Source organism: Vidua chalybeata, chromosome 3 (assembly GCF_026979565.1).
Source record: "Vidua chalybeata isolate OUT-0048 chromosome 3, bVidCha1 merged haplotype, whole genome shotgun sequence".
Taxonomy (NCBI): Eukaryota; Metazoa; Chordata; class Aves; order Passeriformes; family Viduidae; genus Vidua; species Vidua chalybeata.
The window spans coordinates 55,434,414-55,456,673 of record NC_071532.1 but is presented as its reverse complement, the minus strand read 5'-3'; the positions used below and the strand labels follow the sequence as shown (position 1 = coordinate 55,456,673).

The window sequence follows — 22,260 nt, the reverse complement described above, 5'->3', positions numbered from 1 at the left end:
TTCTGCATCCAACATTTTTGTATTGCTTTTGTGTCAGATTATTTTAGTTTGTTTTATGGTTGTTTTCTTTAGGTTTTTTGGGTTTTGTTTGAGGTTTATTGTTTTTTTTTTTTTTGGACTGCTGGCTTAATCTCTTAATTGGTTTAACAGAATGACCCAGCTGGCCCTTCTTAGTCTGGTTTTAATGAGAGAGCCAGCATTTCATAGCACATACCTGAGGCCTGTTTATGTATGTATGAAAACTATCAACACTAAGACTGCAATTTTCTCCTAGTTTTTGAAGTAGAAAGGTCTATTTTTTTTTTCTGCAGCTACTCAGAAGCTAGTGTAATATGAAGGTAGTGAGTGTGTGGCAAGATTAAAGTAAGAACTGACAGGCCACTATTTTTGCTAGTGGCAAGACAACATTTGGATCACAAGGAATTCAAGTGTAGCACAGGAATGATGAAGTGCTCAGTAGTCTGTAGGTTCAATCAAATGGAAACAATAGGAAGAGTTTTATACCATTTAAAGAAATAACTCATAGAAATAATAATACACTTTATTTTTAAATGGCATTAAAAAAAAATCTTTGAAACAAGACTTACTCTTTGGGCTGTGCTACATATGGCAGAATAGCTGTCCCTTGTCCCCTGAAGATGGCTTTGTATATTTTGCTTAAATTTTGCTTGAAGATGTTCCGAGCATTGAGTGATCAGGTAATCACCTTTACTCTTAAGGTTGTTCAAACGATCTTCAAATCCTGCAATTTCTTCCATAATAGCCTAAGAAACAGATAAAATAATTTTGAAGAAATTCTGCTGTGGTGCAGAATGTTTTTTCTCCCTCCTTTAAACACTTCATCTTCAGATTTGGAAAAGAAAAATCAAACATGTTTTCTCATAGTCAAGCTATTGCATTGCATGTTCATTGTAAAGTCATTGTCAAAAGTCTTTACACAGATACCCCACAGAAACAGCAGTAACACCGTCATAATGTGAAAACACTCTCTGCTCAGACCCCAAGACTACACTGAATCTTCATTTGTTGCACGCTCTTCAGGGCTTCTCCAGTTTCTCTTGTGTCTAGTAATGCAAATTAAATCTCATGTTGAATCATATCTGATTCCATAAGCTCTTTCCACAGTGGACAGTTTTTTCCGTTGACTTTGGTAGAGCCAATATTGTATCTAAGGAGGTTACTTAAAGAGTAACATACCAATCACAAATAATTTAAAGACTTCAATATTTGTCATTGGAATCTCAGTTTCAGCTAGTGGTAGGTTGGATTTTGTTCTCTTTTATCTTCTAGAAAGCATTGGCTATCAAGGTATTAAATGATTTTCACTAAAAGTAACCATAACAGCACCTTGAATAAAAGCTACAACCTAATAGAAGAACCTAGAATTAGAACAACCTAATAGAGGTGCCTCTAGTTTCTGCACTTTCTTCTCCATTGCTGTTTTATCAGCCACATCCAATGTGGTGATCAAATTTCTAAAGTTCTTGTTAGCATATCCATACCAAGAAAATTTTCAATTTAAAATCAGACACAGAAATCAGATCAGAGTACAACAAAGCTTTTTGTAAATGCAGTTTCATCTAAGAAATGATGCTAACAACAAGCCATATTTGTTAACTGCATTAGTAACACTGATGATTATTTACACATTTAGCAGCAAGAGAAATAAAATAGGGGAATGACAAATAATTAGATCTCTGTAGTGGAGGCAGAGAAAATTTCTATTTTACAAAGGAAGATCACCAATAGCAAACCCACCTTTTGATTAGCTAGTTGCTGAGTGATTATTTCAAGATTGTTGCTTTCCATGAGGTCAGGGCTGGCCAATCTGCTGGACATATGTAATAACCATTTCTCCCCTTCTTGCAAATCACTATTGTAATCCTCGTGTTCTTTTACTCTCACCTCTAAGATTTCAACACATGCCTGCAGGTCCACAACAACCAAAATTAATTTTTCAGGCAATTACAAGAGTTAAAAAAAAAAAACCCCAAACAAGCCAAAACCCACCAAGAACTTGAAAACATAGTAAGAATTATCATCTAAATTTATATTCCTGTGAGGGAATCTCATATGAATAGTCTGTAAAGGAAGAAATCAAAAGACACATTTCTTCTGTGAATACATTTCTGTGAATAATTACTTCTGTGGTACCAAGCAGTATTTTCATTCCAGATGAAATACCATACTTTGAAGGCTGAGGGAAACACTTGAGAAATGAACACTGTCAACTTGACATTAATTTCACTCACAGTTGTTACACACTCTTTGAAAGTCTGCACTTGACCTACCAAATGCTATGGCTGCTGCCTACAGCCTTTGCATGTACATACTGCCTGTGCCTGTGGCTGACAAATTAAGAATGTACACACTGAGTTAAAAAGTATTTATTATTTTCAGGAAGCTTCTCTAAATTTCAGCTGCCAACATTATATCTAATGCAACGGGTATCACTTTTTTGGTACAGATCAGAGGCGTGTCTTTAAACTAAAAATCAACCTTGAAAAAAATAAAATCATCTCCTATTGGTGTCTGGATTGGCAATTAAAGGTGCCTAGGTCAAACATAAGTACTAACATGGTTTGCAGAGCTTATCCTTGTTAGGAGTATAACCTATTAAAAGCTTTAGGAATAATCATACTTTAGGATGTATTTAGAAGCATTAGACCATTTAAAGTACTACATACATATGGACTAATGAATCAGTGTTAATTAATAATGCCCTTGATGAATTAAATTATATCCGTCTTGCAGTTTGTTTTCTCCAGTGCCTTCTATTCAACAACTAAACTAAACAGTTTGTGGAGATCAAGCAGAAACAAGAGAGAGTATAATCTAAGGGCATCTATCCCTTCAAGGAATAATATACTTAGAATTCTATTAAACACTTTCAAAAGTAGTAACAATAACACAGACTAGTCACCGATACATACCCCCTTAGTGTTATCAACCACAAAGACTTCACCTGCCACATTCAGAATTCATTTCAGCTACTCTGGTTCAATTTATTTATGTAATTTTTTTCATATTCAAAACTTGCCTGCCACTTCTCTTCCCCCCTCCAAAAGAAACCAAAAAAAACCCCAACAAAACACCAAGAGTAATTAAAGGTAGCTGGTTCTTTATATAGACATGACAGAGCATGAAATAAATAGTTAATTTCTTAAAGAGGAGTAAAAAAATAGCAAATTGGAAGAATCCTGATGTTTCTTCCTTTTTACCTTAGTTTTGCTGCAGAGATCCTGGTAACTGCTCTGAAGGTCTTGAATGTTGTTCTTTAGAGCCACATCATTCACCAAATCACAAAGTGCCTCTCCCTTTTCAATCACTGACTTTATTGAGGGCTCATGAGACAGAACAGTCTGTTGTATGGACTACAATGCAAGCAAGAATTAAAATATATCTACTGATCACTGGAGATGTATTTCACTAACTTCCTTTTGGTCTGATGCACAGCCTTCTACCATGGTTTATATCATCCTTTCCAGACAGGCAGAACTTTGTTTACCAATGCAAGATTCTGTTTCTCAGCTCTGCCCTGTGACAACAACTGTGCACACATGTAAAAACAATAGGTCCTTTTGAGAGTGGCTAGTAGCATGGCTGACAGTCTGGAGCTGGTGAAGCAAAGGGAGTTCATCTTCATGAAGTGGCCAGTTCTAGGGATAGAATTTGTTCAGAGGAACAAATTATGAAAATAGGTGGGAAGGTATCACCAAAGCCGTCCCCTTAATGAGCTAGTGTGTGATGAGTGCCTAGCACTGTACTTTGGTGTGTACAACTCCCCAGATACGTAGAAAGTAAGCACACAGCTGTGACATACAACTTTGAGTGGGGAAGCTGGCAAGGAGTACTGGGCAGCTTTAGCAAGAAAGCCTTGAAGCAATGTAGGTATTGCTCAGCAATGACCAAAACACAGGATTGTTGGCAACATCTTTTTAGCCGCAAATGTAAAGCACAGCACTATAATGGGCTGCTGTGAGGAGAGTTAACTCCACCTCAGCTGGGCGCAGTACACATTTCATGAAACATTTGTAATCCTGCAGTATTTTATGAAAACATCACTAGAAGAAAAAATGAAGCTTGTCAGCAAATTTTCTACTAATTTTTGTGACTGGAAAATAAGCCAAACACTTCATTAAAATACTAACAAAAACTTGGGAGGTCATAGCAGCTGACTGTCTCGGATATAAGTTGACCTGGGACATCCAGCTTTAACCAGAAAGCTGATTAAGTCAATCTAAACAGTGGCAATGTCTGAAGTCATGAAAGACCAACTGATTTCTGTATTCGCTTCAACTGCAATCACCTCTGTTGAGACCAATGCAAATACTCATATGTGTAACTCATAAAAGAATTTTGCTCCATTACAGGAAATTTTCAGCTATGGAAGCCTTATTTGGACATTTCAAATTCAGGGGCTCAGTCTGGTTTGTAGAGGCAGGTATCATGCATGTTTTCATTGATGCTGATTGGGACATCCAGATGAGAAACATCTCATGTACCTCCTGAAGAAACTTGGATACCTGATCAGAGGATTTATTGAGCATCACTGGATTAAAATAAATTCAGTAGTTTTATGAGATAACTCCTTTTTACCTTGTATTTGGACAGTTGTGCCTTCTTCTCATAGAGTTCACTCTTTGGCTCCACGGGAACATGTAAGACGGCTTGGTACTCCATGACCCACTGAGTTTGGGCCTTATACTTGTCTGAGAACTCCTTTACCAGCTGAAGACACTTCTCTGAAGTTATGTGCTCTTTTCTGATAGAGCCAGCCAGCTCTTCAAGCTGTTCCACGTGATCTCCAATTTCTTTTCTTAACTGGTCAACTTCGTTTTCTTCCATGTATTTTATGGCTTGCTTCCCCTTCTCACGGGCTGATTTCAGTAAACTGTGGCCTATGTCCATATCACTCAATAGCACCTGTGAAGGAAACCTTGGTTAACAGAAAATGTATAAAAACTTGCTTTTTTTAAACTTTGCTACAGACACAGAAAGAATTGCTAGGGAAAATGAGTGGACTTTTCAGTACAAAATTGCCTGGAGTTAAGGTGTGTCAAGCTAGAAGGAAGCAGATAAAGCAAATACTTCTGCCCTGCACTGGGCTTGTGAATTTAAACAGAGAAACTGAGGGCTCCCAGGAAAGGATGTTGACTTCACATTCTGGAACAGATGAAAACTTTCCCTTAGCGTATTACATTTAAGCTGCTTAAGCTGCAGGACATATGAGAAGCTCATCTACAACTTTTGGAATGAAACATGAGGGTTTCAATGAAGAGAAATAAGAAGCACTTCTTGCCACAGGACACAGAAAATACACAGTGCACAAAAAAGTATACTTGCAGGGAACTGGGGATATAGAAATTTATTTTAAGTTTTAACCTAACATAAAACAGATACAAGCATGCCTTATGGAAGGATAGGACTATTGTTTAGGACTGTATTATTTAAAACTACTTGTAACTTCAATAGCCAAACTATGATCTAATGAGATGTGACAATAGAAAGTTTTGTACTGTGTGGTCTTATCCCATCATGTTCTCTGGGAAGGTAAAGTCAGAATTTTGAGCAGCTGTTAAGATGTATGTTAAAATACAGCCTCCTGTCTGTGAACAGAAACAAAAATTGTATTTAAGAAAGCCGTACCTCTAGTTTCTGCACTTTTTTCTCCATTACTGTTTTATCAACCACGTCAAATTTGGTGATCACATTTTTGAAGTTCTTGTTAGTAGCTCCATACCAATTTGTGTAAGCACTAAAAGACAATTCTGACTCCTCCATACAGCGTATTTCTTCTTCCAGAAACTTTACTTGCTCCTTTAAACAAATACGCAGGGTAAGAGGTAGAAACAAGGACCACTCAGATGCTAATTATTGCTATTTGTTTAAGATAACAATAAATTGCTATTTATTAATAAAATCTATTATACAAAGATAAAACATATGGGATTTGAGTTATTTCATAAATAGTGGATAATTCTTACAGGGCTCTTGTCAGGGGGTACATATTACATTAAAACTGAACTAATACCAAACACTGAAAATGTACTCTCATTTTGAACTTTGAATTGTGACTTTTCATTACAGTACTATGAGGCTTACTACTTAAATTAACCTGAAGACTGCACCTTACCAAATCAAATTTTCCACATACTAATGTGTATCAGTAGCAGCCTAAAAACATTTATCTAGAGGTCAATTAGCATTCAAGAATACTTTGTTGTGAATTTCCCTCCTGAAACTATCAAAAAAGATAGTGACAGGGCATTCTACTTCATCATCCTGATTATGTTTCTGTAATACATTTAATCCAATGAAATCTGTGTGTATATGTATATGAATATATATGTGAATGTTGTGCTATTGAGTGTACAGTAATGAATAGACTCAAAATCTAATTACAAAAGCCTGTTTGTATTTGCTTCTTAACTGGCAACTAATGATGTTACAATGAATTAGTTTTCATTACTTACTAAGACATGAAGAAGAAGAGTTTGGTAGCGAGATGTAAGCTGCGTAGCCTGACTTCCCATTCTACTTGCAGTGAGATTTTCCTCTAGCATTTGCTGAGCCAATACCCCAACTTCCTCTACATCATCTTTGTAGATTGCAATGTCTTCATGCCACTTCTATGAGAAAGAAATTATCAAACTTATATGTCTGATTCAAACATCTTAAACTACCAGGAATTTAACTGTAACTAAGTCAGGAAATCATTGAAAAAGAAAACAAATGCATGGTTGTAAGCATTCATTTATAACTAGAAAATAAACCAGAATCTGATGAAAGTTATTGTAACAAATATGCTGGAAAGATTTGCATCCCATATGGACTGCATTTCATTACTACGGATACAATACTTGTAATTTTTTTCCCCTTGAAAAATAATAGTAGAAATACAATCTGGGCTTCCTATAAATTTCACCTGAAGTTTTGATGATGACTGTAAAGTGTAACCTGGCTTCAGATCTGTTTCCTGTGTTTATTCAGAACCATGTCTTCTCATTCCAGTGACTAAAGGAGAATTATTTCATCGACACAGTGGAGACTTCATAATACAGTTGGTCACATTTTACTCTTGTTACCATATTAATTCTTGTCCATTCCACTGCCTATCTTCACACACTATAGAACATATGAATTACAGATCTTCCTGCAAGATTTCAACATTGTTATAGCCATACCTCCACCAGTAAAATGGGAGGAACCTACATCTAGAAGGCACAAAGCTGTCTTGGATCCGTAATTTTAGTCAACAACTCAGAATAAATTGAAAAGCTTGCTCTCATTTTCACAGTGCAACCAGGAATTGACACAGAAACCTCATATGTTATTTTGTTTAAGGAATGCCTTAACTATATTCTTTACCTTCATTTGTTGAAGCTGCATTTCTTTTGTTGCTCTACCAGACCTCCTTCCAGTCCTGATAGCAACTTTCTCCTCCAGGTTTGTTAACCAGTCATTAACCTTCTGAAATTTTTTCTCCATTAACCTCAGTTTGCTCACAGTGGCATTTAATTGGCTTCTTGTTTCAGACAGCCTGTGCTGATAAACTTGCCAATCCTGCCGTAAGGATTCCAGGGCTCTGTCTTCTATCTGGGGAATACCCCAGGGAATCACCTCCTCTCTGGCATGGACAGCAGCATTCAATAATGCTTGTCCCTCTGCACAGTGGACCTGCAGCTCCTGTAAAGACAGAGTTAGTTACATACCCTACATTGACAGCTTCCATTCACGCGTGGCAAAACCCCCCTTGGTTCCTATGAAGACAGCTGGGCATTCTCTTTATTTATCTATGGTTAAACATACATTAGAGAGAGTCTAATAACTCTAATAACACAGCATGCTCACTTACAAAGCACGCTAAGTATCACTATTACTGACAACTGAACTGAAGAAAATTATTGACAAAGCATGCATTAAATTCTTTCCTCTCCTGCCAAGTTCATCAGTTCTGAAACACTGGCTGCCTGAGCCAGCATGGGATGGATGGAATCCATTCACCACAGCATAAATTCAAAACTTTCCAGATGTGGCAAGCAGACTGTAAGACTGATTCTAAAATTGAATCTCTTTAAAAACCGAGGCTTCAATCTTCTAAAATAAACAAACCTATTTATTTTTACATATGTTTGAGACAACACTCCAGACTAATTTTTGATACCCTCTTCTGGACATATATGGCATTTTGATGCTTATTTGCACTTAATCAGAAAGTACAAAGTGATTCATTCTGATTAGAAAACATAACAAGGAAATTACCTTAACAAAACACAGTTGTGTTTCATCTCAGATTTCACTTGAGATACATATCCAGATTTTCAAAATGGGTTTTGTAGAGTAACTATAATATAACTAAGTAACTAAGAAATATATGCAGACTCCCTGATCATGCAAAGACCCTCTCAGTATCCTGAATAAAGTAATAAACATTTCATATCTCAAATAGAGACTTTGTGCTCCTTCAACAACAGGTTAGCATCTTAAGTCAGCTTAAGATAATAACTGGGGAATTACTGAAGCACTATGGGTTCACCATTCACTTTCACTGAAGTGGGTCAGTGGTAGTCTTCCCACCTCACTGTGAGAGGCAGCCTGCATGACTGGAACTGCCTGAAAGTAGGTGCACCTGCACAGTGAGCAATAAAAGATGGAATGCAAATGAAAATACTAATCAGATTTTATGAAACACACAAGGAAAAGGAGAGGTAAACCAACATCTAACACAAATTCAACACTTTCAAGAAAGGATTAATACGCCTGGAGATTTCATTCAAGGCCTGACACTTTTTTCCAGAAATAAGCAACAATATTTCCACTACCTTTACTGACATCACTTTTGAGCAACAAAGTGTTCATGTATAATGCAATTTCAAGTTGGTCTCAAGACAATTTTTGTCTGAAAATAAGTGTTATTCTGTTACTATACCATTATATTCTGTTACTGTACCATCACAGGATTGATTTTTTTTTCCCCTTAGGGTGTCACACATCACATACCTGTAAATCTCGGAGTGTTGCCTCCTGTTCCTGGGCATCACCATCAAGATGGCATAAACAGTGAAGTTTTTCCTGTTCCTTCTCCAGCCACACTTCAAAGGCCTTCAGATTTCTTTGGTACTCTTGGTGTAAGGTAAGCAGTCCTTCAGCTTTTGTTACAGCCTCCTGCATGTAAAATTATTTACAAATATGTATACATATCTTAGTGCATTGTCAAACCAAGAGAGTATAAACCCCAGCCATCCATTAAGGGAAAAGGTTTGTATCTGATGTTGAACTGTCCAAGAATTCAAAAGTACTTGAATTCTGAAGATGACTTAATTGATTACAGGGAAAGAGGGAGACATGTAGGGGTAAAAATATTTATCTCAGAAGATTGTAACTTCTGAGATTTAGAGTTTTGATCTGGGATTACTTTAAAATAGCACCTTAGTGTTTAATTACAAAAAACTTTCTTCATTTTTACTGCAATTTAAAATAATTTTGCTGAAGTGATTAATAAGCATATGAGCTTAGAAATTGCATTTTTTTCTTTTGCATGACTTTTTTTTTTTGCAAATTGAATTGGAACCTTCTGTTAGGAGTATATACTATCTCAGGTTTGAAGATATTTGCAGGCAGTCCCTACAGAGCACAGTAAGAAATAGAGTGCAAGTCTTCTGTGTGAGTGAGCAAGTTACAATAATTTCAGCACTAAAATATTACCGTACCTGGAGTACCGAAGGAATGGTGTCATATATTGGAACAAGATTAGGCTTACTAAGTGCAAGAAAAATAAACTACATGTAATTCACATCCTCTAAGAAATGATGGGAATGGGGAATCAAGTTCTGATGGAGACAAGACAGGCTGCATTTGAGAGCAGCAGACTCATCAAAAGACAATCCCTTTAATAAACCTATGAATTTATTGTCTGCTTCACCTCTTATTTCTAACACGTCTGTCTAGTGGGAGAAAGGAGGAAAACAGGAGTCTTATCACATCTTTTACATTCCCAGAAGTGGGAAGGGGAAAAGAGAGACCAGTTTTCTTGCCTCTCAACAGGGGCTTAGGAAATTACAAGTCTTGGTCTGCTCAGATGTGGCCATAAATCCTCAGGGAATCTTGTCAGGTTTCCTGCCTGGCCAGAGGATTAGTAAAATATTTGAACATTCTTTACTTTCCAGCTATGTGCTTTGAATTTTGAATTTCTTTCTCAGAGCTGATTGCACTCTTGACACTTAACACTATCACCACAGTTGGGAACAGGGGAGACCAGTCATCAGGGATATTCGATGGAAGAGAAAGAAGAATGCTTCTTGCTACATGGGGTAAGATGTACAGAACTCTTGCCTCTGTGAGCCACCATCCATTTCTTATTGTTCCTATGCTGTTACTCAAACTGAGCAAATACAGGCAGCTTGTACAGCTTTGTGCAGGAGAAAAAGGTAGACTAGGGTATCCCCATGGGATAGTAGCACTTCCCAGGACTTATGTATCTCTCTGGCAAATCTGAGCAATTTTATTCACTCAAAATCAAAAGAAAGACAGAGGATGGCATTTTTTGCAGTTGTGGAAGAGGGGTCCACAAATCACTGAATCACTTATGCGTTTGAAAAATGGAATTTTGGCTGAATTTTGAATTTTGTCATTCTACATGACAAAGGCATCACTGACACAAGAAAATTCAATTTTACTACACTGCTGTCCTCAAGCAAAGTTGGCTGAGCATGTGTTAGTTATTATTTAAGTATTACAGAAGAACTTGGGTTAACTGGAGATCATTGCCTAGCTTTATCACCAGGTCTTTCATTATTTTTTACCTTATATTTTATCCTAAACTCCATCCTGATCTTAATATATGTCCTAACCTTTTCCAGGTATATATTATCAATATTTATCAGTAAATGTAGTACTTATTGCACTTGTGTCAGTTTACTTGCTAATAAGGTTCGTGTTCATTAATAAAATCTCTGTAGCTGTCAACCACTTTTGAATCACACAACTGACTGGTAAAATTTATTGCAAACATACACTTATGCAAATCACAAGTCTGAAGATTTTTTCAACATTTCACAATGGGTAAAATTACATCTGTGCTGAAGTCAATGAACCTTTTGACATGGAGTTCCTCAGACTACAGTCCTGATTTTTAGAACCCTTCTGAAAGATCTGAAGCTCAGTACAGAAAGACAGATTTATAAATCACCCTAGTAGGTTTCTGTTACAGTAAGCTACAGCTGTCCCCAAATTCTTAATCCTCATCTAACTGTAAAATAAATGATCAATGGAAATATTTTTTTCCGTTTTGAACAAGGAGTGCTATGAAGAAAAACTGTACCTTTGTTCTTTCTTTGAGGAACTTATACCTCTCCTGAAGGTCTTGTAGCTCAAGCTGAGCAATGTAATGCTCAGCCATCCCCTTTCCTTTCACTTCAATAGTCTCCAACAGGCTGTTATGACTCAACACCTCTTCATTGAGTAGCTGCAAAACAGAAAGAGAAGAATATATAAAAGGCACCATTAAAACAAGACCACAGATTAATCTTGCAGTTAGACAGTTTGTTTTATTGCCTCTAAGATGTTATGTACTTGTTGATGGTTTGTCATAAATCAAACACACCTTTGCTTTGCTGAGGGCAGCTGTTTTTTCTCTCAGTTCAGCATATTGCCTTTCAGAAGCATTCATACTTGCTTCTACTTTTTCCATCCATCTGGAAAACTGATTAACATCTTCCTGGTAACTTGTCCATTTGGAGAGAGCTCCTTCCAGTTGGCTGTAATTAAAAAATACATATTTTTTGTGATAGTGAAAGTTCCTGTGCTATTTGAGCAGTGAGATATAGTCATACACATATATTCTAGAATATAAATATATATGAGAGAGATACATCACAAGATAAGCGATCTGTTAAAATCCCACAGATTTGAACTAGGAGCACTGTTTGACTAACAAAGACAAATCAAGTTTTCCAAACCTGGAATATGAAGTAGATGTGTAATTTACATAGCTGATATGTTCTAGGTTTAGTAAATAAATTGTAACTGAAAGCATAAGACCCAGAATCAGAAATTTTCTGCCCCTTTACCTACATTCAAAAGTTGCTGCATTCAATTCTGTTGAATTGCATTTGTTTCTTTAACTTGAAATATTTGCAACTATTGATGCTCCACCAAAGAAATCTCCATTTTTTCCTTTATATTTCTTTATTCTATCACTTGGAGCAGCACTGTTGGACACTGTAATTTACAGTTTGTTCTTTGGAATGGTAGCAGGTGGAAAAGCAGGTAGAATCTTGACAGAGCAACCATTAATGTCAATGAAAAAATCTCATTTCTGAGAAGGTTTCAAAGCATCAAGTGCAACACAAAGTAAAATATTCAAGATTATGAACATGGAATCCAGTTTTAAGAGTACATTGACAATAAGTGTTAATAAAGCTTAGATCTCTCACAGTTTCCTCCCCTTCTTCTACTTCAAATGAATATATCACAACTTCTAGATCCAAAGGGTTTGGCATATGCAATTGTTTTACATGAATTTGATTTCTGTAGTAATAAAATTACTTTTCAAAAGTTTTGACAGTGTGTTGTTACTAAGCATCATTCTGCACTTCACTCCCTTTTTACCTCTTGCACTGTATACAAGCAGACAGAAGAGAAGCCCAGCTGTCCTTCAGATTTTGCAACTGGCCTTCAATCACTGGTACTCCTTCCAGAGAAGTATTTTGCAGAACAGATTCTCCTCTTGTCAGAACAATTTTCATTTGGACTTCTTTTTCTTGTTTCACTGCTAGCAGGCCCTAAGAAGTGAGTGGATATATTTTATTTTCATCATTACCTGGACATGAATATTCTAACTAGCTTTAATGGAACATGACCTGATCATATTTAGCAGCCTGTAGTGAATTGGAAGATGGACAGTGGGGTTCACAGCTGGGCTTCACAAACTAAAGTGACTTTCAATGTTTAGGCTGTTAAAAAACCCCTTAGTTAACAGGAAAATTTTCGTGGAATCTGTGCGGGTACTTAGAGTATCTATCAGAAAAGGTACTGTTCAGTGAAAAGGCTGACATTCCAAAGGAAACATCACTTAGAAGGAAAACAGGAGGATTAATTCATAGAGACAGCAAGATGTAATGACAAAGCTCTTCTACAGGGCTGAAATATAGTTCTACCACTCCAGGATATATCTGCAACATGAAGGTATCAACAAATAAAATCTGTCATCAATGTCAGCCTAGGGAGTTCAGCTCCTGGAGCTGTGCAGTTGCAAACTCACAGTTGCTAACACTATGTAGTCATGAAAAGCCTGAAAGCATGAACCCAAAAGATTCAATGAACAAAAGCCAAAACATAATTTAGTATTATGCTACAATCTTTTGCTTTTTGACCTAGCCTTATAATTTTGAAGATCTCTGGCTCAGAATCCAAGACATCAATAAAATTAAAATATTGTCTTCTAAATAGTGCTCTTTAATGTTATTGTGTTCTGTTATCAACAGATACTATTTTCTTAACTGTCGTCACCATTTTAAAAGCAAACAATTATAGGAAAAGATTTGCTGAATCAGCTGTATCACCTGTAAGATCTAGGAATATATATTGAAATATACTAAACTAACAGAAATGACTACCCTACTTATTCCAATGAACCTCCATCAGCCACATAACATCTTTTGAGTACTTCAAGAATTTTCATATGTGCAGTTGTCCATGTCATTAAGGTCCTTATCTACTTAGAGAAAAGTTCTAATAATGAGCTCTTCCTGCTACAAAAGGAGTTACTTTTGAGTAAACTGAAAATCAGCATCTGAACAACAGTTATTAGACTAATATGCAACAACTAAGTATCCTCTATTTGCATTCTTTATATAGATCTAAAAGATAAGGTTTTGGTCTCTTGTTTCCATACCTCTAGTTTTAACATCCGGCTGTCCAGAACACTCTTGTCTGCAGTAGGATGACAGTAGGAATCCAGCATGTGAACTGCATCAGCAACCCAGTCCTGGAGGTCCTTGACACTCTGTGAGAACTGCTGGTGCTCTGCTACAATCCTATCCATTCTGGAAACTTTCTCCTGCAATTCATACAGCAATTAGCACCAACAGCTATTTAATGGATCACCTATTCCCCATACCAACTCATGGACTTTAGAATGAGTCTCATCAACTATACATAGACATTTGCTTCACACACTGATAATTACAAGTACATTTAAGCATGGAATGGATTTTGCATTCACACACAAATGAATCGTCCAAACATAAAATACAAATTAAAATCTCAGAAATGTAATTTTTTTATTTTCTAAATCTAAAGCTGCAGTTTTCTGTTTTCACTTTTTCTTAAACATCTGGTAAATCATATCTAAGCTCTATGTCAGTGTTGCAATGGAAGCTAACTTGTGAAATTGGCCAGCGCAATGACAGATTTAAGCCTGAGAAGCTACTCCACTGCAGCAATATTACCTTGTTGATATTTGGAAAAGACCTGTTTTCCCCAATAACTCTCACTGGTAAAACCATTCCTCTGAAAAATCACGGACACTCATACAAATCAAAAACAAATGCTGAAGTTACATTGCTAAAAGTTACATTGCTTGATGTGAACAAGAATACAGGGCAGAGTGTGTTTTTTCCACTGTGACAGAGAACAAAAGTCAAGTCAAGGTAACAGGCCTTGGAAATTACTGAGAGAGATCTTCCTCAAGATCCATGGCTATCCAAAAAGTTTTGGGTTTCTCTAATAGGCTGGACCATATGTATCCTGCACCTCAGATGACTCCTGCTCATCCTGACCTTTCCTACAAGTTCTGCTCGCATAAGCCTGTGTTAGTAACTCATGCATCTTTCACTTTCTCATTTTACTGACATGAAAATTTATGATTGCCATGCATATAATAATTTTCAATAAGTCAAAGATATGCTTTATAATTGTTACTTCTACAGAAAAAGTAGGAATTGCCAAAGTAGCAATCCCTTAAGCACAAATACTTTCTGAATTGAATTGTTATTCCAAAACATATTGCCTATATCCTGAATCATTCTAGCAACTGTAAACCTGTATCCAGCCTTCTTCATGACATGAACTTTGAAAAAAAATAAGTCTTAATATGGAGGCTTTCTTATCTGTCTACACTAGAGAGATGGTACAACTATTAAGTGGTGAAGCGTGTGAAGCTCAAGAAGAGTTATGTTAAACGCTCAGTTCTTAGTCTGATGGTTTAGAATTTGGATATGTCTCTCCTTGAACATTCAAAAGCAGCTTAAGAAGTAAATTTTTTTAGAAGACCAACCTATTACTTTTAGATGAAAATAGTTACAATGTCAATAATCATCATTATAGGATGAGACAAAATAACAACTTGTCTGCATCCTGTATTTTCTAGAAAAAACTCCACCTCTGCTAATTTTTGAAAAATACCTCTTTCAGATGCCATTTATTACAAAACTGTCTTCAGTGCTTGAAAGAATCAAAATCAAGTCTGATTATTGTATAATCAGGTGGGATTTACTTCTTAATCAGTACAGTTTTAAATAATAATAATAAAAAATCACAGTTATATTTTGTTGACAGTTTTTACTCTCCACTCCTAAAAGTCAATGTGAAAGACAGAATAGCTCAGACATATCACAGAGCGGGCAAGCAAGACAACTGCAGTGTTTCACATTTCAGTCTTTATTTTTCCCCACATACATCAAAGGAGTTGCTTAGGAGCACATACATTGGATGCATTACCTTTGTCAGATTGCATAGAGTAAGATACTGAGAAGACAACTGAGACACTCTGCGCATAAAGCTTTTGCTGACAGCTTGTTCTTCCCACAGCTGCTGAGCTTTCTCTTTTAGCCTGTTGAGCTGATGCTCGTGGCAGCTTATTTCCTCAAGGACAGACTGTAAAGCACAAGCACAGTAATAATAAGAGTGGGTACAAGAAAGCAGGAGATAGAGAAGCATGAAGGTGCCATGAAAAATAGAAGTGACATATGGCAAACTTGCTGAGAAAGGCACACCATACGGTTACAGCAATGGAGCAGCATGTCGTAAGGAATGTGGAGATGCAAAATTTGATGGAACAGGATCATCAACAGCAAACCTCAAAAACAGTTTCCATCTAATTTAGAGGTGAGGATACTAGAATGATTAAGCTTTTATAAGTAACCAAGGAAGCCAGGAGGATGGAACAGGAAGATCTGGCTTGTGTTAAGAGCCCTTGTAAGTCACCTGCAGCTTTTGCTGTTCTCTCCTCTTGGAAGGAAGATCATGGAGCCGACTGCTACTTCCCTGTACTATCTTCTCAGTTGTGGTCAGCCACTCCTGCAGAGGCTCAGCAGTTGCTTCAAAGTCCTTCATCTGGATCTTTAAGCTCTAGGAAGGCATGCAAATTTCTATGACTAGTCCCAGTGCACTAGACCCAACTCATTCACAAGACACAGATCAACCATACAAAAAGGATATATAATTGTAGGCAAATTATACACAACTCTTCAAATAAATTACATCAGCTCTGTCTGTTCCTATCCCACAGACACCAAAATAAAAGTTTGATAGGGTACATTTTAAAAAAAGCAAAATAGAAGTAACAATGTACTCACAGCTGAGGGGAGGCTGAAGCAAATTCCTTTTGTTTGGAAAGCTTTACAGATGTTATGAGATTTGACTGAATCTAATCCTAATTTGCATAACTAAGGCAGTATGAATAAAGGCTAATTTGGGAGAGGAGTTATCTGGCTTCAGACATTGACATTGACCCCTCCTTAAATAGGCTGCCACTGTTTCTAGGTAATGTCTAAATTCAACCCAGTCCTGGGGAACACCTCTGTTTATATTCTTTTTTTAGAGTAAAATTTTGGTGCTAAGAAAGTGCATTAAAGGCATATGAAGGCATTCCTTCAAGGCCTGCATACTTTTCTTGTAGGCTTATTCTGCATTATTTAATAAAAGAGCACCTAAAATAATTCATGTGGAATATAAACTTGAACAACACAGCTCCTGTACCCTAGTTATTTGAATGTATTTTTCCCCCAGACATATTTAATTTTCTTTTCAGCTGTACCTGTATCACTTAAATATCTGAATGAAAAACTAAGCCTATGAGACTGAAAAATGCTTGACTCAATAAGACTCACCTCTGAGAACATCCTCTTTCCATGGCAACCTTGAGATAAAGAAAGGTAAGTCCTTGCTACCTGAGAATTTTCTTTGAAATGTTTTTTTTACATAATGCATTAAGTGTATTTAAACTTTTTCTCACCTGTCTAGGCAGCATTGGTTTGAAACAAGAATGCCTAGGAACTTTAATTCTCCTATTCTATGCAGGGAATTTCAGATGGGACCTTTTGACCTTAAAACCTATGACCTTAAAAAGTTTATGATTTTAAGATATTCACCACCTGCTGGTTGAATTGTGAGTTCTGAACAGAGAAAGGCACTGGCATTTACTTAAAAAGTTGCTCAATTAAATAAGTACATTTCACCTATTTGCTAAGAGACACAACATTTACACACTCTACTGGGACTATTCAATAAGCAGCTGTGTCAGAAACCTGTATTAAAACTGTTTTCCAGAAAGAAAATCTATTTCACAAACTCATCAAACATTTGATGAGACTACTGAATTTCAGCAACTGCTATCTTTGATTCTGAACAACAGCCTTCTGAATGAAACACCCCATTAAAGTGAAATCAGGTCATAAGGATAGCAGAAGTAAACAAAAGTAAAATGCAAGCAGAAGAATAAGACTTCTTGAAAACATCTATTTTTTAGTTCTGTCACATAGTAAACACAGCTATATATGAAATCTAAACTCTGCTGTTTGAAATAGAAGCAAAGAGGAAATTTAGATCCAGTCTTTCCTCACTGTTCTGCATGTTCAATACCTCCAATGCAGATTTCTTCTGGTGGAGTGTGGTGATAAAATTTTTCCAATCTTCTTTAGCAGCAGCAGATTTGTCCTGAATAACTTTAGACTTTTCGTTTGGTAAAACAGAGCACAGTAGTTCTCCTTTGGATGCCACCAGGTTTAGCTTTTGTTGCCCATTCTCACTTTCTGATAAGAATTCCTAAAAATAGTAATTAAAAAAGCTAACTGGTGAACTTTGAGTCCCAATAAAGTCAAGCTGCTAGAAAATTTATCAGTGATGAGAGTTTACTGTTTCTGCTTGTTAACATGATAATATACCTTTCAGTATTCATTTCAGTAAATTCAGTAAATTCATTTCAGTATTGTTTGTATTGATGGGAGTTACAGATAACAGCCACTTCATCCAGAAATTAAAGTGTCTGAATAATGTATATATTAAGACTCTAGGATTACCTGTATTTTCTGTACTTCATGAGACAATTACCAGTGATTTAGTTGGGTGATATATTCCCTTAAATATCCCTAGTACAGAAAGTGAAAAAAGTTTCATTTCAGGGAACCCTTATCCTAACAGAGATAACACAGGGGCCCCCTCAGAGGCACACACTGGACCAAACCCCTGCCCATGGGCAAGCTCAAGCTATGCTGGACTTGCCATGAGCATGTGGTGGTGTGGGCTGATGGTCAGAACCTGACCGACGTCCAATCTGTGTGATTTATGCCTCTGTATCCTGAATTTACCTCCCCTGTTTAGAAGTATTAGTCTTCACAAAAATCTTGCACAGCGCTGGTGTGCAAGAAGTGTGTGGAAAAATGCAGCAAGAATTATACAGAAATGTAAAGAAACAGATTTTTAAATTCCAATTTATTGGAACAATCTCTTTGTAACTTATAATTATTAAAAAACTTTGTAAGCATTTAAGACTCAAAGAATGTTAGTAGTCTTACATAGAAATATTTTAAATTGTTACTATCATGATTATGTAATACACATAATCATTAGTTTACACCCATGCTCAGGAGTAACAGCCTTGATACCAAAATTAGTAGCTCAGGTTCTGATTCTGTGTTACACTGGAGGTCTTAGTGGAGAATGCAAAGGGTCTGTTAACTTTGAGATACTTGGACTATAAATTCTGGCTATATTAGAATTAAAGATATTGGTGAATTAATGATATAAAATGTGCTGACAGAACATTAACTTTCAAGAAAAACAAAATTTTAGGTTTATACAGTCCTTTACAAGTATCTTTACAAGTCCTAAAGCAGCCCCAAAAAAAGTTTATTTCATCTCAGGCAGCTTTCACAGAGAAGAACGAGGTATGGTGTTACATTATGAGGGAGCTGTAGTGATTTAAAAAAAATAAATCCACTGTTGAAAAAACCCCAACCTTGATAAAACATGTATATTTAACATAAAAAATTACCATGACTTTTCCCCCTTCTGAAGATATTCTCAACATGGTGCAGTCAAATATTTGATATATCAAGACAGCATTATTTGAGCTTTTAAGTAAACTACTTAAGCAAAGGAAAGTGAATACACCAAAACAAGGAAGAGGTGATTTGGCTTTTGGTATTTTCTGAGAAACAGGTATGAATTTCTTCTGTTATACTATCTAACTAAAGGTATAACAGCCTCATTAAATAATTCTCATTTTGTTATTTTCAGTTAAAATAATAGTTATGTTCTATTAATAAAAGAACTTTCTTTCTTTTGATTTATTAAAATATACTTTCAACTGTCATTCTTTTCCACAGAACTGTTTGGAGTTATTTTAGTTTTATGTAGAAAATATTCTTTTTAAATGCCTGTTCACACTGCATACAATTTAACTCTGCTCTTGTACCATAAGGGTTCCACTTTCATACATGATGAAAAGTATTCACTTAATTGTGAAATAACTCCAGGTACTAAGACTCGATTTTGGTATCATTCTGATTTTACAGTACTCTCCCACCTAGAACACATTTTTCTCCCATGGTAAAGAAGAAACAGGCAAGGAAAAGTATTATGAGACATAATTACTTACAAACTGTAGCCCAATAATTAAACTAAAAAGAATAGGAAAAAAAAAGTGTTTATTTCTTTGCAATGAGTCACTTTTAGTGTTAACAATAACAACATTAACAAAAGCAGTAATTAATCAAAGAACTAAATCTGAGCTGTACATTAAATTGATTTGGTCTCACTCAGACTAGTATTTTACTGCTATAAAGTTACCTGTAATTTCTGCAGACTTGCTGAAGCTTCACTGATGTTTTGAGGCACATCAAAGCATTTGGCAGTGGTGACTCTTGCATTGACCAGCCACTGCTGAAAGTCCCTGAAAGCTGTCCGGAATCTTTGCTGCAAGATCTGCTCTTTGCTCTGACATCCTTTTGAAGCTTGCAGGCAGAGGCTGGGTTTATCACATCAGGGAAGATGAAGAAAGCGAGGGAGGGAGGAAGGGAGGGAGGAAAGGCAGGACTCTGTTAGGTGACAATGCTATTATTTTGTTCTCTGAAACACAATGGTAAGGGTAGGTTAACCTGGATTCCTCCTACCAAATTTATGCACTTAACTGAGGCACCAGGAAATCCATTAGAAGCTTTCAGTTCTCTAAAGTGAAGCATGTAAATTGGGACATAGCTGTCATAGATATGACAGGTACAAGTGTTTCCACAGAGTGACTCAGTGCACCTAAGCATCAATGTATTCTGCAAGGCTCTTTCTCTCTCTAGGGAGAGGGTGCAGAACTACAGCGAATAAAATTCTAACTTCTGTGGCTCTGTTAAGCCACAAGGTTATAACGGATCAATCTGAGTAATCACATCCTCCTGCAGCTACAGAAGCCAGAAGCTGTAATCTCCTGCAAGAAACAACCGACCTTTCTGTCTGAAATGCAGGTGTCACACTCCAAAGTAAATCAGAGGGACTTGAGAGAAAGCAAGCAAGCAAATGCCACCTCCCCTAGCTAGTTCCTGTTTCAAGAAACCAACTAAACAAAGAAGAATAATTTGAAGGACAAAATCAAGAAAAATATCTGAACTAGCTGGTACAGCTCGTTTTCCTTCAGATAAATAAGACATACTGCTACCTCACTTTTTTACAAGGACTCCTGTAATATGTCAGATATAGATGGACATTTAGTTTCAGCTGAGTTTAGTGGCATAGCCTGGCTTTAAGAAAAAAAATTTTAAAAATCAAATAATTACTTTGCATAACTTTTGTTGACACCAAAATGAAAATAATGATTCTAACTATTTCATATGGCTGTCTCTAGTTCTAAAATTCTAATTAATGGTTCCCTTAAAGACAGATCATCCCCCCCCCACACACACACACACTCATACACATGAGATTAACTCTAAACAAGATGAATGCGTACCTGTTATACTCCTTAATCAACCCTGAAACTTTTGAAGAATGAGTACTTAAATCCCTAGAAAATCTACAAAGATCATTCAACTGAGTTTTGATCTCATCTGTCATTTGTTCAGACTTTACTAGAGCATCCAATGTTTCCTGTTAAAACAAAATAAATGAAAAATATTGGTGAGTAATTATAAAAAAAAACCCACAACTTTTTAATCAAAGTTTATCAGAATTTAAATTAATTCATTTAAGATCTATGTTTACTTTCAAAAGTATTTTAGCAGTCAAGTCTACAGTAATTTATTTGAAATTAAGAGCTTCTAGAGACCAAATTTCTGGATGCCTGGCTAATTTCCTTAGCCCAAAATGCTCTTGAAGCCCATTTTAAGATATAAATTTCATCCTAATAAATGAGCAATAGTATTGTCAATTAGCTGTACACACATAAAAGTACATACATTTAGAGAATAGCAAATGTTATGTGTTATATAAATATAATTATCTTGTTGACTTGAGTTTTACAGGTTCAAGTAAAATTTTTTGAGCTGTATCCAGAAAGTTAATTTATGCACAAAGCTTTTAAAGAGATTAGTTTCAACTCTTTTCACATATGACTTCATAATTTAAAAGTACAGCTGCTCACAGTCCTGTCAGAGTAACTGGGTTACTGCCTGTCATTGATGCACTGGAACGGTTTGTGCCTTGGAGACAGTTAAGCCAACAAAACAAAAAAAGAGATTTTGTTGACTTGGCTTGCGTCACAAGGAGAGGTGTGATAAGTCCTCCAACAAAAACAGTGCTTGATGATGTCCACAGCATCTCCACTGCAGAATCCTGCCAGCTACTCCAGCATAATGAGCAGTGCAGACTTGGCTCCTCACTTCATTAGGAACGAAAATCTTCAGACATTCCTCTCAGGCTAAGCGCAGAGGTTCTGCAGTGCAGGCAGACCAGAGCATTTGGCATGTATAGAATAGTTTGGCTAAAGTCCCAGTCAGGAAGAAACTTACAATATAAACTTGAGAAACAGATCATATGAAGACAGTTTTGAAC

The 22,260-nt window shown here is 36.3% G+C and overlaps 1 protein-coding gene across 1 annotated transcript in view; it reads right to left on the bottom strand.

Moving 5' to 3' along the window:
- Positions 1 to 22,260, bottom strand: part of SYNE1 (spectrin repeat containing nuclear envelope protein 1) — a 279,857-nt gene that overhangs the window by 123,544 nt on the left and 134,053 nt on the right. Inside the window, exons 54-70 of the mRNA XM_053939505.1 lie at positions 21,221 to 21,357; positions 20,074 to 20,251; positions 17,866 to 18,048; positions 16,210 to 16,353; positions 15,724 to 15,879; positions 13,898 to 14,062; positions 12,613 to 12,785; positions 11,606 to 11,759; positions 11,324 to 11,467; positions 9,004 to 9,168; positions 7,372 to 7,689; positions 6,477 to 6,632; positions 5,650 to 5,820; positions 4,600 to 4,926; positions 3,222 to 3,374; positions 1,759 to 1,926; positions 588 to 764 (exon numbers count right to left, since the gene is read on the bottom strand). Of these exons, the coding sequence (XP_053795480.1) occupies positions 588 to 764; positions 1,759 to 1,926; positions 3,222 to 3,374; positions 4,600 to 4,926; positions 5,650 to 5,820; positions 6,477 to 6,632; positions 7,372 to 7,689; positions 9,004 to 9,168; positions 11,324 to 11,467; positions 11,606 to 11,759; positions 12,613 to 12,785; positions 13,898 to 14,062; positions 15,724 to 15,879; positions 16,210 to 16,353; positions 17,866 to 18,048; positions 20,074 to 20,251; positions 21,221 to 21,357 (3,069 nt within the window). The remainder of the gene's footprint in view (positions 1 to 587; positions 765 to 1,758; positions 1,927 to 3,221; positions 3,375 to 4,599; positions 4,927 to 5,649; positions 5,821 to 6,476; positions 6,633 to 7,371; positions 7,690 to 9,003; positions 9,169 to 11,323; positions 11,468 to 11,605; positions 11,760 to 12,612; positions 12,786 to 13,897; positions 14,063 to 15,723; positions 15,880 to 16,209; positions 16,354 to 17,865; positions 18,049 to 20,073; positions 20,252 to 21,220; positions 21,358 to 22,260) is intronic.